This window comes from Cololabis saira, chromosome 8 (assembly GCF_033807715.1).
Source record: "Cololabis saira isolate AMF1-May2022 chromosome 8, fColSai1.1, whole genome shotgun sequence".
Lineage (NCBI taxonomy): Eukaryota > Metazoa > Chordata > Actinopteri > Beloniformes > Belonidae > Cololabis > Cololabis saira.
This window is the reverse complement of record NC_084594.1, coordinates 16,503,862-16,522,678: the sequence shown is the minus strand read 5'-3', so window position 1 is coordinate 16,522,678 and position 18,817 is coordinate 16,503,862. Positions and strand designations below refer to the sequence as shown.

Here is an 18,817-nt window from a genome sequence, read left to right as displayed (position 1 = left end):
CACATTTTTACAGAACATTGGTGCTTGTTCAGGCATGATCTCATTATGTTAAAACTATTGCAATTATATTGCAATTACAGGTCTAAAAAAAGGTTCCATGAAGGTTCTGATTCCCTAACAAAAAAAAAAAAGAAGTGACTTCTCATAGAGTTAGTTGATATGTCAGTTTTATTTGACTTTACTCATTATTAGCGGTATCTCATCTGTTGGTGGTTCATTTTAATAAATGAAGGCCTTTGAAATGGAGTGACAGCTGTTCCTTTGCTCTTTGACAGACCTCCTCCGGATGTTCTTTGACTGTCTGTATGACGAGGACGTCATCTCGGAGGACGCTTTCTACAAGTGGGAGACGAGCAAAGACCCTGCCGAGCAGCAGGGTAAGGGGGTGGCCCTCAAGTCCGTAACGGCCTTCTTCACGTGGCTGCGGGAGGCAGAAGAGGAGTCGGAGGATAATTGACGAGGGAGACACCCGGGACACAGCGTAGTAGAACTGCATCCTTAACAGCAGAACAAACTTCCAAAATGGCTGCGCGGACAGGACAAGAAGTTTACGGCTGGAATTCTTTTTCTGCGGTACTGTTCTGAAACATGCCGCTGTTTTGAGTTTGGATTCCAACGGTGGAAGCACTAAATACCTGTATCATACATAGAAAATATTTTTGTTTTAAATTTTAACTTACTTTTCTTTTGTTACTTTTTAAGAAGAAACTTAAAAGATACATAGGTTCTGGACTCTTTAATTTATTATTTTTTTAAGGACTGCAAATATGGAAGTTATTTAACATTTGCAGATGCTCACGAAAAGAACACGACAACAGAAATAACAATATAATTAATTATAATAACAAAATAATTGTGAGATAGATATCCTCCCTGAATTTCACGCTGTTTGGTTGAAAACAGGGTAAAAAAAGAAAAAGAAAAAAACAAACAAAAAAAAACAGTTATTTTGGGATGAAGTGAAAGCGGATATTTAAAAAAGGAGTGAATAAACGGGAACCGTTCGTGCTGTTCCAGATCAGAGGTTATCTTGTAATAACCATAAAGTGTTTGTTTTTTGTTTCTGTTTTTTTTTTTTTTTTTTTTTTTTCTTCTTCCTCAGCCTTGACTTGCTCTGCATTGATATGAACACACGCCTCGTGAGAGGTAGAAGTATGCATCCAAGAAGCTAATCAGAACTGTCTCATAACGCAGGCGAACAAACCAGAAATGAGCAAAAGTGCAAGTTTAAAAAGCAAAAACGGCCAGGGTCACTGAACATGCGATGCTTGTAATACTTAAAACCTACAGAGCAGATTAAAGCTTGTAAATACATTAAAGACAAAAAAAGGTATTTAAAGAAGGTGCTGATTCTCTTTTTGATTGTTTTTTTCCTGGAGGTGTGGGTTTCTAGTTTTCTTAAGTGTCTGCTTGATGTGTGGCGTAGGCTGAATAAACTGAGGGGATGTTTCAGTGTCCTGGACCAAGAAAAGCCGACCTGACCGACCTGAGGGAGACCCGACCGACCGGCTTCAGAGCTCTAATCTGATCCACAGAGCCACTCAAGCATCAATCATCAAAGTGAATTTACTCTGAATTGTTGGCGGAAATTGTTGCAGCTCTTTAAGTGTTTTCATTCACCCAAGTTTTTACAATAGTTGGTGTTTTAAAGAGAAAACTGGGCAAAAAAAGAAGCCCGCTTACCTAAACTTCTTGTTACAAGTTTATGTAAGGGGGCTTCTTTTTTCTTCTCTTCTTTTTCAAGGAGTTTTGCAGACTTTCTTTTCCTGTTTGTATTTATAGCATATATGTATAACACAATGTCTGCAGTCACAACTGTTTTGTCGTTCTCCATTTGCCGCTTTGAACAGACACAAAAACAATGTGATAGGTCAAATGTATCAACAGAGAATTAACTGGAAAATGGTTCTGCCAAAGCTGCTTGTATCAAATGCATCCAGCACCAGAAGTGTAAGAATTTTCAACTTTGTGATCTCTTGATTGGATAAGACAGTTTGAAGAAGTGGCTTTAAGCTCAGTTGAATCCTGATACACTGAAGCCATGATAACTGATGAACAAGTGATTGAATGCAAACGGGGCAGATAATCGATCACTGTGCATGATCGGATTTGAGTAACGAGTTGTTTTTTGCATGTTGCGTCGTCTTTCAAGCTCGGATCCGTTTCACCAGACTTTCAGATATCTGTTTTTCTTCTTTAGTTGTCCGATTCCAAATTCATCCCATCCATCCATCCATTTTCTATACCCGCTTTATCCTGCAAATTCATCCCTTTTTGGTAAAATTTAAACCTGATCAAAATGAGAGTAATCTCGGATAACATATCATTGCCAGGAGGAGTTCTTACTGGTCTAAAATCTCACCTTCTACAAATCACCACAAAACAGACAGTGAAAATCTCTTGATGGTTGTAGTTTTAGAATTATATAGGTAACTGTCTTTTGTTTTTTTGGCCAGCATGGATTTACTGAAACAGAAGGGTTAAAAACCTATCATCTGATGTTTTGGGCAAAATACCAACAAAATCTTTTGGTGTAATGGGCTAAAATCACGCACTAGACTCCACTTTATGACCCATTCCAACAGGTTGGGGTTTTTTTTTTTTAGGCTTGGTTTTAAACTTTGTTTTACCCACTTCACAGGTACAGCTATTGCAGCCTGATGTGGATGCTGGATAATTTCACCCCCAAATCTGAAAGGGGCTCGGTGAATAAAAACTTTAGGATCAAGCCAGAGATGTACAGAATTATATTCGGATAGTTCTGCGTGAATTTTTATTTTTGTAAAAATTAGTCCTTTAAAGAAAGATTGTTGTAGGAATTAAATTTTTTAATTTATTTTTTTTAGCGCTACAGTGAGATTTTATCGTGAGGTTTAATAATTAAATCATTGTTTTAAAAGAATTAGAAAAAAAGAAAAAAGTTTCCCTCTTCTTTTTTGTTGTAATTATTTTTAAAGAAAAATTTTTGTAGGAATTACATTTTTTTATTTTTTAGTGCTACAGTGAGATTTTATCGCGAGGTTTAATAATTAAATCATTGTTTTAAAAGAATTAGAAAAAAGGAAAAAAGTTTCCCTCTTCTTTTTTGTTATTATTTTTAAAGAAAGATTGTTGTAGGAATTACATTTTTTAGCTCTACAGTGAGATTTTATCGCGAGGTTTAATAATTAAATCATTTTTTAAAAAGAATTAGAAAAAAAGAAAAAAGTTTCCCTCTTCTTTTCTGCTGTAATTATTTTTAAACGTTACGCCGGCGGGAAATCCTCCGACGTTTGCGTGACGTCACACGTTGCCAGCGGGGCGGGGCTCGTTCACGGAGAAATCGAAATAAAGGATCGTGCAGAAATTTCCCCCTAAAATAACTCACTTTTTCACTACAAATAAGAGGTAAGTTCCATTCAAAATAAGTTGGGGCGTTTGCTTAACACTCTGTTGCACGGACGTGATGCCGGAAAAGGCAACTCTTTGTTGGTTTTTACTCCATGCAACTGAAATGTGTTTCATCCGCCTTGTGCGACGCCATTACTGTGTTCCGAACCATCGGACAAAATGGCGAAATTGACGAAAAAAATTAAAGCAATGAATGTATCCGATTTCGCGCGAGCATGGTTGGAGCCGCTAGCAGAGGTGGATAATCCACACTGGATGCGTTCGTGATTCTCAAAAGACTGATTGCAGTTGTTAATCTGGTCGAGGGGGGAGGGGGTGGACCTTAATGAATGAAGGGGGTTTTTTCTGCACGTTTCAACCAGACACATTTTCAACAAAAAAATGCTATGCATAAATTAGTTTTTTTCCTGTTTCTTAGGTAAATCATCTCTGTGATGCCGATTCGCCGAGCAGCAGCAACTCCATCCCCGGAAAAGGCCCCCTCTGCGGCCGCAGAGAAAGGTGAGGCGGGGGTCGTCCGTCCGGCTGAGCCGTGGACCCGTGAACGCACCACGGTCGTCTGTCCGGCTGAACCGCGGACCCTGAACGCACCATCAACTGCCCACACTTCACTTTGGTCAACTCTAAACCTGCTCTAGTTTGATTTATTTTTGTTCATGTAAAAAGACAACACTTCAAGAGAAGTTTAACAAAACAAAACAAAGAATTTCATCCTTTAACACTTGATAATGAATGAATGAATTAATGAAGTTCATTCAGTCATTGCAACACAAAACAACAGAGAATAGAAAGAGAATAGAAACAACAAAAGGCAAAGAAATAATAGAAAAGCAAAGAAACATTTACAGATGGTCAATTGCACTTATAAGCTTCAAAAATAGCTTTACAAACCATTTTCTTAAATACAACAAAAGAATGACATGTTTTTAAATTTATGTTGGCATCATTCCAGAATTTAACTCCAACGATGGAGACACATCTCCTTTTCATACCTTTTTTTTAGCTATTTGTACTGTGAAATTGCAGACACCTCTAAGATTGTAACGAGTCTCCTGAATTGAAAATAACCTCTGTATTGGGTCAGGGAGCATTTTTGATTTTGCTTTAAACATAATTTGCATGATTTTAAAATAAAACAAATCATAAAATTTAATAATCTTAATTTACATGTGCAAAAAAGGAGTAGGAAGAAGTGTAAATTAATTTAATCCTACCCCCATTCACTAATCATTTAACCCGTATTTATAAATACCCACACACTGTACTCGCACTGCTAAATAACAGTATAATTATTATATACTGTAATTATACTCACACACATACCTATACATACATACACATAATTGAATATTTCTATATATTTGTACACACATGCCCATATGAATATTTATATGAATATACTTATTTACACTATACTGTCTCTATTAGCTGCATCTGCTCTATATCTAAGTATATATCTACTTACACACATAATCACACACACACATATCTATATATATATATATATATATATACCCATACATACGCATACACCCATACATACCTATATATTCAATTTTATTTAAAAAGGGACAGTGTACAGTTAAAACATAAATGTTGCCATCTGATGCATTGTAACAGATTTTAGCTTTAAGCTAATTTGCATCTGCAGTCCCTTGACAGGCCACAATAAAAAAATACAGTAACAAGTAATACAATAACAAGAGAAATATATGCAGGGCTGCACATAAGTGGGCCGCCAGAGCGCATGCGCCGTCAAAATCCACAGTGCGCTGTCAAGCTTGTGCTGCGGAGCGCTTTTGCGTACCAACAGCTGGGGCTCATATTATTGGTTGTGGCCAGACCAGAATAATAATATTAAAACATCTATTGGGAGAGCTTTTCCCCAGAACTGCCACTAAAAGTTGGTACTGGGCTGGCCAATCACAGCGCGTCCGTTGCTGCGGTGGGTTGCGCAGGGAGAGAGGTAAGGATCAGTTTTACTGAACAAAACCCGACACGTCTCGTCAAAATGTCCAAGAAGCAAGCGCCATTAAGTAATTATTTTGGTGTTCCACCACCACCAACTACAAAGAGATGCCAAAACTGAACCACTACCGTGGATAGAAACAGAAAACGTGTGTTCGCCGAGAAGTGGCTGCATGATGTTACGCGGCGACGCGCACCGTACGTTCGTGCTCCCGCGTATCCTACCCCGTAAGCTCTGCGTTGGTGCAACGCGGAACCATAAATCAGCCAGCGTCCGTCACTGCGTTCAGCAGTTACCTGCGCCAGCTGCTGCTCTCTTGATTATGGCTCAAAGTTTATGTAAATCCCAAATAAAAAATAAATTAGAGAATATTTTATGAAATCAATAAACAATTCCATCATCAAAATTATAACAAATAAAGGTTTAACATATCTTGCTTTGCATGTAATAAGACTAGGTAATATATTAGTTTCACCTTTTAAGTTGAATTATTGAAATAGATTAACTTTTACACCATTTTCTAGTTGAATTATTGAAATAAATTAACTTTTACACCATATTCTAGTTGAATTATTGAAATAAATTAACTTTTACACCATATTCTAGTTGAATTATTGAAATAAATTAACTTTTACACCATTTTCTAGTTGAATTATTGAAATAAATTAACTTTTACACCATATTCTAGTTGAATTATTGAAATAAATTAACTTTGTAAAGGACCATATTGAGCCATTCATCTTTATAAGTGAATAAATATCGTTTTGCCTATAACTTATTCCTGCATCCCTCTTTTATCGATCCGGCGAGACGGGTCACCGCGTTTTTGGAGGCCCAAGTCACATATCCAGGGGCTCCTCTGAGCACCAGACCAAAATAATTATGTGCAGCCCTGAATATATGGATATTTAAAACACAATTTAAAACAACATGGCTGCACACATCTGCGTGCAATCCCCGACACGCCTCCCACCCACCCATCCCTTATCCCACATACACAAACCCAGAAGACAGCCCAAATTAGAGAGAATTAGACAAATCTGAGAGCTCCTGCTCCTTACAGTATCAGGTAAGGTATTCCACTGGTTTGTGGCTCTTACAGAAAAAGCTGATTGCCCAGTTACAGTGCGGCGAAATGGTATAGTGCAATCTAGTATTGAGGATATCCTAGTGGACCTGATGGAGTCATATATATATATACATACATACATACACACACACACACACACACATATAATTAGCTGCCCATTTCTGTATAATAAATAAGTATAAAACAAATCTACCCCTTCACCCAATCTGCAGGCCCCTAAAAGCCGCTAAATCCCTTCCTCTTTGTACCTCGTGAAAATCATGTTTTTATATTTGTTTTTAAACTGGTTAATGTTTTTATTTTATTTTATCTTTTTTTTTTTTGCAGTTTGGCATACTACTGTTTAAACCATTTACTCCCATCACAAATAAACGAAAAAATCTGAATCATGTTTATTTGGCCAAGACAGGGAATTTGACTCCACTCACTGTACAGTAAATAGACCAATGACAGCTCTTATTAACATATTTACAATAATTTTTTTTTTAAGTGAAAGGTGCAGCAGTATGAGGTAGACATGGTTATTGAAAGGTGCATTGTGTTTACAAACAGAAATACATACACCCATTCTGTTTTGTCAAAACCATATTTTTAATGATGCCTAATGCACTTATGTGCTGCTTATAAGGCTTAAAAACTGGGCGATTCACTGAGTTAGATTTTTTTATATATATATATATATATATATATATATATATATATATATATAAATAATCTGACATAATTTGAATATTATTTTTACATTAGCTAGTATAAGATTTTAATTAACACCTGCAATTACAAAATAACAAAAGAAAGCTTTATTGTGCATGTTTCATTTTGAGGGTTATTTGTTGTCTCAACCTCATTTTCTTTGTCTTCCTAGAGCCGGAAGCTTCCCCGGAGGAGTCGCCCTCTGCTGGCGAGGAGCAGGCTGTCTCTTCGGCTGCCGGGGTCGAGGGTGAGGAGGGCGAGACGTCCGGTGGTGCCGAGCCTGCAGAAAATGGAGAGAAGGCTGAAGAAGCTTCAGCAGAGAAAGAAGGAGAAGAGGTGGAAAAGAAAGAGTGAGTCACAACAGAGACGTAGTATGCAAGTGTAAATACTGCGATATTTCACTTTGATAGCACTTTTATCTGTTTATATTATCCTTACCTCTGCCGGATGACAGCAGGCTGCTCCCGTCAAGGTTGCAGTGTTGCATTTCCACATGACGTGACCCGTCACGGCCACATAAGTCCCTGAATGACAGTCATCAGATAGACCTGCCCACAGTCATGGAGGAGAAGCACCGCAACAGTCCTCCTTTCATGTTTGCCGAGCCAAAGAGGGCATCATTACGCTCTTATTTTCTTTTGGGTGTTTTGTCAAACTGATAAGAGCGCTGGCAACATTCCCAGTCAGGTTATGGCTGACTACACGACCAGCATCCTGTAACTAATTTGGCCATAACAACCAGTCTCACTTAGGGCTGTTCGATTTTGCCCAAAAATAAAATCTCGATTTTTTTTTTTTTTTTTCTCTCAAAATCCGATTTTCGATTACGATTATTTTGTGAATTGACAAAAGGCAAAGAAATGATTTCAAATATGCTTTTTTTTTATTGAACATTTGCCCCATTGGGCTTTAAGTGCAAACTTTGCTCTTATTAAACCAAAAATGAATGAATAAAGTGCAAAGCTCTGTAAAATAAGTTGAAAAAAAGTTTTATAAAATATAAAGTTTTATCTCTGGAAAAAAATCAGCACTTGCAAACATACAGTAAGTTATATTTCCAATTAAATAAAACAAGACATTTTCTAATTAAACTAAACTGGGTCTTTGCATGCTAAATAATAATGCAACCCATGAAGGAGGTAGAGGTGTGTAATGTCAGTCATTACATTTGCTATTCACATTTGCAAGTTTTTTGCAAGGAACACGAGCCGGTATCAATCATTAATATATGTTGCAGACAAGGTAAAAAAAAAAAAAGTGAAAAATCGATTTTACGATTTTCACGTTTTAACATCGTTCTAATTACATAATCGCGATTACGATTTAAAATCGATTAATCGAACAGCCCTAGTCTCACTGTCCAGATGATCTCCACCTACAAACCTGCTATTCTGTCTTCCTTATGAACAGTTGTGACGGAAATTATAACAGATAAACGCATAAGGTGATTAAACGCCGGCGAAGCAGCCTCATTACCACTTTCTTTTGTTACCAGGGTGACAGTGATTGGTTAAAAGCAGTAATTAAACCAACAACTTCCCCTAAAGTTCAAGATATTTATAACTGCAAGTGCTCAGGATGGGAAATGCTGCCTCTCAGGGAAAGTGCCCTCTTTATTTTATTTATATATATATTATTTATATATCCTTTTTTTGGCTAAATGTCATTAAACTCATTAGGCTTGTCTGTAGCCTCATTGAGAATTTAATGAAAATAAGCCAATTCTGTGTGAACCTTAGCAGTATTAACCCTCAAGGTTCAACAGGTTATAATTTGACTTTTTAATCTAGTAAGTTAAGTTTGATGCTTCACCTTTTTATCCTCCTAAACCTCGACCTCAAAGCATCTTTTGATCACATAGATTAGTGACATTTCAGTTCACTCAGGGTCAAATTGTTCTGAAATTTGATTTTGTCTTTCCCGTCGGTGACAAACAGACAAAGTGACAAATGCAAGGACTGCGCGGCTGGACAGTGTGCAACACACTGCTATGTTCTCCTACTAAGGTGAGGATGGGATAAAGATAAGGGTGGTGACGATCACAGTGAAATATCGCTTGTAAACAGCCGGGCCTCTTCACTGAACTTGTGTTGCTCCCTCTGGTGGCAGGATGAAGGATGGCTACAAATATGAGAAATCGAAAGCCAAGAAGGTGAAACGGACGATTCCTGCGTGGGCTAGCATGGCTGCGAGAAAAAATATCCCCGTTACCAACTATGCAGGCACTCAGAACAAAATGGATAACATCCTCGTGGAAGCTATAGCGGTGTGTACGATGTGTACAAAGGCCAGGAGCTGAACTTCTCCGAGCTAGTCTTATAACTCTTTTCTTTTCCTCTGTTTAAAGACGTCTGTGTGACTTGTCGTCTGTTTTGTTTGCAGTCTTCTAGCGACAGGTCCGGGCTTTCCTTCCAGTCTGTTGTGAAATATATTTTAAAAAAATATCCAGGCATGGATCTTAACAAGAAGAAGTTTCTTCTGAAGAAAGCAATGAAGAAGCACCTGGAGAGGGGCACGATCAAACAGGTGACGAGCGTTTGCCGCTTTGTTCCTTGTAGGATAGTAACTTCGAATGAGATTTTTTGTTTTACTAAAATATTTAAAATCATGAGAAATGTCAAGTCTGCTTAATCCTGGTGTTTCCTGTGTCACAGCTGAAGGGTAAAGGCCTCTCCGGGACCTTTGCAATTGGAAAGCAGCCTCCAGCATCTAAGGTATGTCCTTGTAAAGGTCACTTTGTGCTGAACCGCCTTGTGAAAGAAAGCAATAATTGCCCTTTGTGTAACAGATTGCCTGGAAACAATTAACTATTGCTGTAATACACCGTTTTTTAGTTGTTTTTTTTTTGTATAGATCCATGGTTTTTTCAGTCTCCCTCATATTTACGAACAAAATGAAAGCGTGGTACCGGGGCTGGGCGATATATCGAGATTTTAATATATATCAATATATTTTCAAACGCGATATGGTACGAGACAATATCGTTTATATCGAATTAAAAAAAAAAAATTATGATTTTGATATAGCTTATTTTGTGACAAATTGACTTGAATGTTTTGAGATTTGCACAAATGTTTTGTTATTTGCACAACTGTCAACCTCAGTGGAAAAGTCTGCCTGTTACTGTCTACAATGTATTAATTGCACAGTGTATTTTAATTTAATTGTTATGCAGGAAAGGGATATTTGTTTTATTTTATTCAAGAAGCATTTTTATTCTATATATGCAGGCAGTTTATTTTTATTTCATTTGTTTTATACATTTTGATATTGTGCAGACCTCTGTTAATAAAGGAACCTGTGTGACATTTGGCACGAGGCTTTGTATTAAAACTGACTTTTATTTTAAGGGGTTGCCTCAGAAAAAAATGAAGCTAACAGAGATGCTAACAGAGATGCTATGCTATAATGCTTTGGGGGAAACCCCAATTATGGCACAGAAAAAATATCGATATATATCGAGTATCGCCATTCAGCTAGAAAATATCGAGATATGACTTTTGGTCCATATCACCCAGCCCTACGTGGTACTGCTCTTCTTGTGTTAGCCATGAGTTAAGCTCTCATGTAAATTCTCGTTTTAGTTTATAGTTTTATCGCTCATATATTCCAAATACCTCCAGAGCATACAGCTAAGCCTTTGATAGTGTGTCACAACTTATGATGAAGACTTTCAGTCAACAGTATCCCTCTCATTTAACTCCACGAGACGGTAATATGTTTGCTTTCAATCCTCATAAGTGCTACTGAATGTTTTAGAAAGGTGCTCAGAAGCAGGAGCCTCTGGGAGACGCGCTTCCTCTCATCATCACGCGGCTCTGTGAGCCCAAGGAGGCCTCCTACAACCTGATCAAGAAATACCTGGAGCAGCACTTCCCCAGCTTCAACATCGAGAACAGGTATGGCCGAGCGCTGCAGTCGTCTGCTCCCCCATGAGTTTGTTTTTAAGCCAAACCTCCAAAGAGTAGTGAATGGGAATGGAGTCATTGTTGACCTTTAAAGTCTTTGAGGATTATGTAGAAAATGACCGTGCAGGTGCATCTGCGGGAAAGCCTTTGTTGGGTGTAAAGTTGCTTTCGTCAATGAAAATTCTGACTAAATATCGTTGTCAACGAACTTTTTATCACCTGAGGAAAACGAGACGCAACAAAAATAATGGTCATGTGACGATAAGGATAATTAAATATATAATGCAATATCGTAAACGGATAAAAACGAGACTAAAATGTAGATTACAAAATAAAAACTGCTAAAATGTGTCTTCATTTTCGTTGACCGAGACGAGACAAAATGTTCTAACAAAGATCCTTAAACTCCATGTTTTAAGTAGTTTCCTCTGGTTTAGTTCTGCTGCTGGGTGACGTCACGTTCTCCATCCCAGTCACTGCAGCGGGGAATAAGATCCAGAAGATGCAGCTGCAGGTTAGAGGCTGATGCCGTTAACGCAGAGCTCTAGGTTCACGTACATTAAAAACAAAGTTACATAGAGAAAGGGGCCGATGGCCGGCCACGCAGGGATCTTCTCTGGGGCCGGGAGAAGAAGAAGAGATCATCACTGGATACACTTTCCTACATAGACGTGGAAAAGAAAAGGATGGGGAGAAATGCGGAAAAATAAATATGTTGTAAACTAAATTAGAGCATCTTCTATATCTGGAATTAATGTATTCCTGAGTTTATAAGGTAACAATAATATAATAATAAGATAACCTTGTTTGAATTGTAAAATGGGTTTGGCTAAAAACAATATTTGACTAAAACTAGACTAAAATGGTCCTGGACAATTCTGACTAAAATAAGACTAAAATGCTCAGACTTTTAGTCGACTGAAACTTGACACGACTAAAAGGAGAATGAACGTGACTAAAACTAATAAAAACTAAAATGATAGCTTGACCCAAAGACTAGACTAAAACTAAAATTGAAACTGACAAAAACAACACTAGTTGGTGGTTTGTGTTTTATTTAGGAAACTTTTTTTTTTTTTTGTAAATGCATCCATTAAAGTTTAAGTTAATGACATTAGTCCATCCTCTTTTATTTTTAGACTCTTATATGGGGGGAGTAGTTGTCCAACCGTACTGGGAAAATCAGCCAGTGGCTGCATTGATTTTTGTCTAAGAAATGCAAACTAAACTTCTTCTTTTTTTTTTTTTAACACACAAAAAAATATATTTTGAAATGAAGCTGCCAATATAATTGTATGTTTACAACCTTCATCTCTGATGGGGACCTTGCGATAACCGTTACCAGAGTAAATCGGACTCGATCAGTGTTCATTTTAGACATATGGCAATATTTCTTCATAAAACCTTTTTATTTGTAAATGACAAGCGAATGTCGTCCAACTGAATGATCATGGATGTCAACCATAACAAAGCTCCCCGCATGCTAATGGGATTTGGTTTGATTTTTAGGCCTGATGTCCTGAAGACGGCCCTGGTGAAGGCGGTGGAGAAAGGACTCTTGGAGCAGATCACTGGGAAAGGAGCTCGGGGGACTTTCCAGGTAAATCCCTGAATAACATCGTCATTGTCATACTTATCCAAATTAGGCAACATTTAGATTTAGAAAAAAATAATAATAATTTTGCCTGGATACTTTTCAATTCTGGTGCAGAACAACTTAAGGTGTCCTACTTTACATAAAGAGTATAATTTCATAAAGTCCTCATGTCATCATGCAGCAGGTCTCCCCACATTTTTGACACTTCATCAACCAAAAATGTAGCACTTAAACATGTCGCTTTTTACAAGAAAATTGTGCCTCATCACTAGGGCTGAACGATTTTTGAAAATCGTGTAATTGCGATTTTTTTTTCCCTCAATATTGCGATTGCGATTTAATATGCGATTATTTTTTCAAGGTCCTGTTCTCATGTATTTTTCAACTACACAAGTAATAAATCAGTCTGTTTTATAATAAACAATGTCAGATTTATTTAAAGCACAGATTACAACGATAAAGAAAAGAAATCTGTGGCTTTACCTCTTTAACACGTCTACACACGTCTGTATAATATATGTGTTATGGGTCGTTCTCTCTGAACCCAATCACACGACACCAAACCGGGTTAAACTTTAGCCAAAACGAGGCGTAGTTTAATAGAAAAACACAAAAAAAACTCCCACAGGGAACAAAAAACCTTCCTCACAGGGAAGTCAGAACTTCACAAATAACTCAAAAACACAGGGCGAAAAAAAACACCAGCAAACTAACAAGCAAACCAACAAAGCTCAGAGTTAACAAACGAACCAGCAATGAACAACTGGCAGCCCCGCTCTTTAACCTCACCTTTGATGAGCTGACGAGCTGCAGGTGTGGCTCACAGCGTGACTCCACTGTCCGCCGACGCGCACCCGGCTCGTGCTCGTCGCCACGCCGACTCCGCGCTCTTATATTTCCTCCGCGCTCATATATTTCCTCCGCAACCCGCTCTCAGCGCAAGCTGCGGAGGAAATCCCCGCCCGGCCGAGCCCTAACACTGATGTCGACTCTGCTCACTCGCACATTACGTGACTGGTCAAATCGCAGCCTTTGCGTTTAGAAAATCTTGTTTTATCACATTGCAATATTATCGCAAATGCAATGAATCGTTCAGCCCTACTCATCACTGAATGTTCTGTTCTGTTCCAGTGAGAGATAAATGTCAGAGTTTACCCAAACCGGTGCGTCCTGAAACATGTCTCCGACTTTCCTCAGCTGAAGCGCGCCGGCAACAAGAACCTGGTTAAGGGCAGCGTCTTGGAAGACGCCATCACAGTAGCTATCACGGCCATGAACGAGCCCAAGACGTGCAGCACCACGTCTCTACGCAAATTTCTAGTCGACACCAACAAGGACGTAAGGGAGAACCAGTTGGGTAAGTGTCTCTGCATGTCTGAGCAGGACTTCAGCTGACCGCTGGATGAGCATTTATTCAACAAGGTTCATCAATAATATAAGTTTGCACAGAAAAGCATATTATTGGCCTTTTAAAAAACACAAACATCTGAGGTGTGAAAGCAGCTGAAGTGGCCGAGTCGTGATTCATCTTATTTCATCTTCAAACCTGGTCAGACTCTGGTGTGAGTTGTTGTCTAACATGTTGGTTCTGCTGAAGCCACAACTGCCACTGGATATAATTAAATGTATCGCATTACTTTCCATGTGCAACAAAGATTATTACTTTAGAGGGGAACACGTCAAATTTGATTGACTCGGTTCAGGCAAACAGAACAATCCCTCAACTAACATTAGTCTGAAGGATGTGCGCTCTTATTCAAATCAATTTCCTTTGTGAATAGTCTCATTATTGATTTACAATACTACGGATAAATGTCACAGAATAAAAGTAAGACTTTTTTTAAATTCTTTTCATGTCAGGTTCAGGCTCCTTTTTTTTTCTTTTTTTTTTTTTAATATATAAATTAAACATTACAAAATGGGGCTGCCTGCAGATGTGTCTGCCTGTTAATCCATAAGCTCCATCAGATGTTGCACATCCCAGTTATTAATGACGTCTAATAATTGGCTCGATTGTTTTAGCACACAACAGCCTGCTCTCTGTTACCTGCACCCTGCCATATAGTGTTTTTTGTAATAAAATGTGTAAAACGTCAGAATGGAAGATACTTCACAACCACGTATGATTTTAGTGCCACTTAATGTTTTTTTTTTTTTTTTTTTTTTTAATTTTAAATGATGCAGGTTTTGTTTTAACCAGTACCATGAGATCTGAGTTCAGTAAATGCAAAATCATGTCTTTTTTCCTGTAGTTGCCAACCTTAGGAGGACCCTAACGAAGTGTAAAGTGCTGGGCTGGATGGAGCAGATCACCGGTCATGGTTTCACAGGGACCTACCAGCTCTCCTTCCCTTTCTACCCAAGGTATGTTTTGTTCAATAACATGTTTTGCTGGGCGTCAACTAGGGATGGGTGGCATAGACTAAAAAATGTATCACAATCTGGCATTTATCCCGATAACGATAAAAATGACTATAAAAAAAATACCAGTTCAATTCCACCTTTTTAACTATAAATCTATCACCACATTCAGTCTTTGGAGCCCCCAAAACACTGCTCTAAAAGATACTAAATACTACTAAACGTCATCAATCTATCTTTCTTTCTTTCTTTCTTTCTTGCTCATATCTTTCTTTCTTTCTTTCTTTCTTTCTTTCTTTCTTTCTTTCTCATATCTTTCTTTCTTTCTCATATCTTTCTTTCTTTCTTTCTCATATCTTTCTTTCTTTCTCATATCTTTCTTTCTTTTTCTCATATCTTTCTTTCTTTTTCTCATATCTTTCTTTCTTTCTTGCTCATATCTTTCTTTCTTGCTCATATCTTTCTTTCTTGCTCATATCTTTCTTTCTTTCTTGCTCATATCTTTCTTTCTTTCTTGCTCATATCTTTCTTTCTTTCTTTGTCATTTCTTTCTTTCTTGCTCATATCTTTCTTTCTTTCTTTCTTGCTCATATCTTTCTTTCTTTCTTGCTCATATCTTTCTTTCTTTCTTGCTCATATCTTTCTTTCTTTCTTTCTTGCTCATATCTTTCTTTCTTTCTTGCTCATATCTTTCTTTCTTTCTGGCTCATTTCCTTTCTTCCTTCCTTCCTTCCTTCTTTCCTCAATCAGACTTTCAGACTTTCCAAATCAACTTTACACAAAAACGTCATCGACGGGAATTTATCATTTTTATCGCGAGATGACAAATTCTTACCGTGCAGAATTCTTTTGGCGGTATATCATGAACGGTAAAATATCACCCATTCCTAGCGTCAACAACAGTTTTTGTGCTGTGCTGCAAAAGTATACCATACTACAACTTGTAATTTGTATGTTTCAGCTCTGAATCTGCTATAAAACATGCTGCCTGCTCCAATATTCATGTCTTTTTCATTTTTGTTCTTTTTAGTCCCAACATCTTGTGCCCAGACAAGTTTAAAGAGCCACCCAAAGGGAGGAAGACAGCTACATCTTCTGATGAGGAGGATGAAGAGTCTGAGGAGGAAGAGGATGATGAGTCTGAGGACGAAGCTCCCCGTAAGAGGTGTGTGTGTCAATAAACAAGCTCTTTTTTCTTTCCTTTTGTTTTCTTCCTTTCACTCAATGGTGGCGTTTAGGGCAACAATTCCAACTCTAACTACTGTAACTCTTGAAATTGCCCTCAGAGCACCTCAGAGAAGGCCTCCACCCAAAGCTCGCCGCCCTCCCCCATCCAAGAAATCCCGGAGCACAAGTCAGTCTAAGGCCAAAAGCCGGGGACGCGCGCTCACAAAGAAGTCTCCCGCCAAGAAACCGGCACCTCGGCCCAAGAGCTCAGGACGGAAACAGCCGGCTGCTAAGAAGGAATCCGCGCCACCCCCTAAAGAGACGCCAGTAAAGAGAGGCACGCCTTCAAGAAAGCCCAAAACACCAGCTCCCAAAAAGCTCTCCAGAAGAGGGGCGAACAGAGCCGCGAGCAGGGAGTCGTCGCCCGAGGAGCCCGCCGTGGAGAAGCAGACGACGAGGAGCGGCGCTAAGCGGATTAAAGTCGAAGATTCGTCCCCCGAGGAGCCTCCCGCTAAAAAGCAGGCAACCAAAGGCGGGTCCAGACGGTCGGAGCCCAAGGAGCCGTCCCCTGAGCCGGAGGTCAAAAAAGGGGCAAAAGGGGCAAAAGGCGGCAAGCAGTCGGCGCGAAAGTCCAAGAGAGGGAGGAACTGAACCCAGGAGCACCTTCCACAAACTGGGCTGCGCTGAATATGCAGAAGTCTGCCACTTTGTTTCAGTGCTCTGTTTTTACCATCGTTCTCGCCCCTTTTAAAGGGCAGTAGTTTATGGGTTTATGGTAGTTTTTGTTTTGTTTTTTTCCTTTTTCTATTATAGAATAAGAACGTTAACCTACCAGTTGCGTTAGCTGTACTTGGAGGATTTCTTAAAATTCCTTTTTAATCACAATCCATAGAGAAGCTTGGTTAGTGTTGCTGTTAAAGCTGCCAGCTCAAGAAGGCAGAGCGAAATCTGACTTACTGTAATTAGAGCTGCGTAGCCACTTCTGTTTTTTATATGTTCCTCATTTACTTTTTACCTGCTGGCAGCACACATTCCTGATCTCAAAAGAAGTGAAATATCTGTGTTGGTTTTATTTTTGGAGGGGCTGTCCATTTTTAGGTTAAATGTGGGTTAAAGAGTTAAAATGATTACTAATGTTAACACTTTATAAAAGACAGTGGTGAGACTGTTGTCCAGGGTTTTTGCGATTAAAATTGCAACACTTTGGCCATGCATTATCATATCCATATTTATTCATTTTATTTTTCGATGATTTTATTTTTTTAATGGAAAAAAAAAACCTGGAAAAGCCTGCAGGATTGAACACACGAAAACAGTCAGTATTCAAGTCACATTCAAGAAAATATATCTCGGCGTGTGTGTAAACAAGCATATACAGTACATAAATGTGTTTTTCTTGCTTTGCAGCATTAACTCGGTACCAAATTTAAAAGAAATGTGTGTTGTGAATAAGAGTCAGGAGGACGATAGCTCATACATACCCTGCATGCATGTATTCCTTGTGTTGTTCAGCTTCTTTCCAAGTCATTAATAAAATGGCTATATTTGTAAACCTGTAGTGATTATTAATCTGCTGTAATTAAATTTTGCTTATCGGATGTGATATGGTCACAGGATGTCTGTACATCCGTCCCCTTTTTTCACAATGATTTATGTTAATTTCCAGTGTATTTACACAAAACATGTAAATGTTTTATATCTAAAAGCAGAATAATTTGGCATAAAGGTCAAAGTTGCCATATTTGGTCATGATGATTTGTACCACTTATCTTTGGTTAAAGTTACATATGACAGCGCTGGAGATGTTAAACGACAAGTCTTCAAGTGTAGTTTAGTGTTTTACTATAGCGGTTAAAATATGTATACGTTTACTTTTCCAGTAAAAATTAAAAGCTCTTTTTTTCCCCCATCTTTCTGCACAAAGTAGCACCAGTATTTATTCCATGTGTCCAACAGTTGCTGTAATTCCTCTCAAAACTATACAAAGTAATGCACTCGGAATAACTTTTGCTTGCCCTACGAAAGCGATCGTAGACCGTTCTGCAAAATTGCCGACTTGGTCATTCGTGTGTTTTTGTAATTGTAATTGTGAGTCAGGTTAAAAGTAGAAGACAAGTGGCGGCTGATTCTTCATTGAATGGAATGCCAAAAGAGCAGCAGATTTACTTCCAACACCAGTTTAAAAGCATCACCAGCCTGATGTCCTCCATGTCTTTGCTTTCAACATGGTCCTTGTCATAATGAGGTCTTGGGCTGGAGAAGCTACACCTCATTAAGGTTATAATGCGTGGATGGGTAGAGGAAGATGTTGGGCTCTCCTCACAGGCTGTTGCCTCAGAAAAGCAGCACAAGATGGAGGGTGAAGGTCATTCTTAGAAGCCACCAAAAGCAGAGTCACTATAACGACACGTAGAAATGCAAAAATGTATAAAGGTGTGTAGATTTGGTGGATGAGTTAGGTAATGCCTGGTTAAATGAGTAGTTTTTGTTAAAATCAATCATATACAACTAAACCTGCTACTATAGTTATTAAATATTTAAAATCATCTTGCATCATCTGTTCAGGTGGACAAGAAAGCTTCATGAGCAGACAATAAATGGAACCCAACTCGATCTACTTACTCTCTTTACAGTCCCATGTA

General features: G+C 38.4%; 2 protein-coding genes across 6 annotated transcripts in view; both read left to right on the top strand.

Moving 5' to 3' along the window:
• Positions 1 to 1,338, top strand: part of eif4g3a (eukaryotic translation initiation factor 4 gamma, 3a) — a 75,878-nt gene extending 74,540 nt beyond the window's left edge. For all 4 annotated transcript variants that reach the window (XM_061726932.1, XM_061726931.1, XM_061726930.1 and 1 more), the window contains one exon: positions 276 to 1,338. In XM_061726932.1, the coding sequence (XP_061582916.1) occupies positions 276 to 457 (182 nt within the window). In that variant the 3' untranslated portion in view covers positions 458 to 1,338. The remainder of the gene's footprint in view (positions 1 to 275) is intronic.
• A 1,937-nt stretch (positions 1,339 to 3,275) lies between these two features.
• hp1bp3 (heterochromatin protein 1, binding protein 3) lies at positions 3,276 to 17,791 on the top strand. 2 transcript variants are annotated; one of them, XM_061726928.1, is made up of 13 exons: positions 3,276 to 3,387; positions 3,809 to 3,891; positions 7,315 to 7,492; positions 9,080 to 9,148; positions 9,252 to 9,408; positions 9,525 to 9,668; positions 9,797 to 9,856; positions 10,902 to 11,041; positions 12,560 to 12,650; positions 13,845 to 14,004; positions 14,900 to 15,011; positions 16,039 to 16,173; positions 16,295 to 17,791. In XM_061726928.1, the coding sequence occupies exons 2-13, from the start codon at positions 3,825 to 3,827 to the stop codon at positions 16,824 to 16,826; spliced, it is 1,845 nt and encodes a 614-aa protein (XP_061582912.1). In that variant the 5' UTR covers positions 3,276 to 3,387; positions 3,809 to 3,824; the 3' UTR covers positions 16,827 to 17,791. The 2 variants fall into 2 exon arrangements, with proteins under 2 accessions (XP_061582912.1, XP_061582913.1); XM_061726929.1 differs by lacking the exon at positions 9,080 to 9,148.
• Positions 17,792 to 18,817: the final 1,026 nt, after the last annotated feature.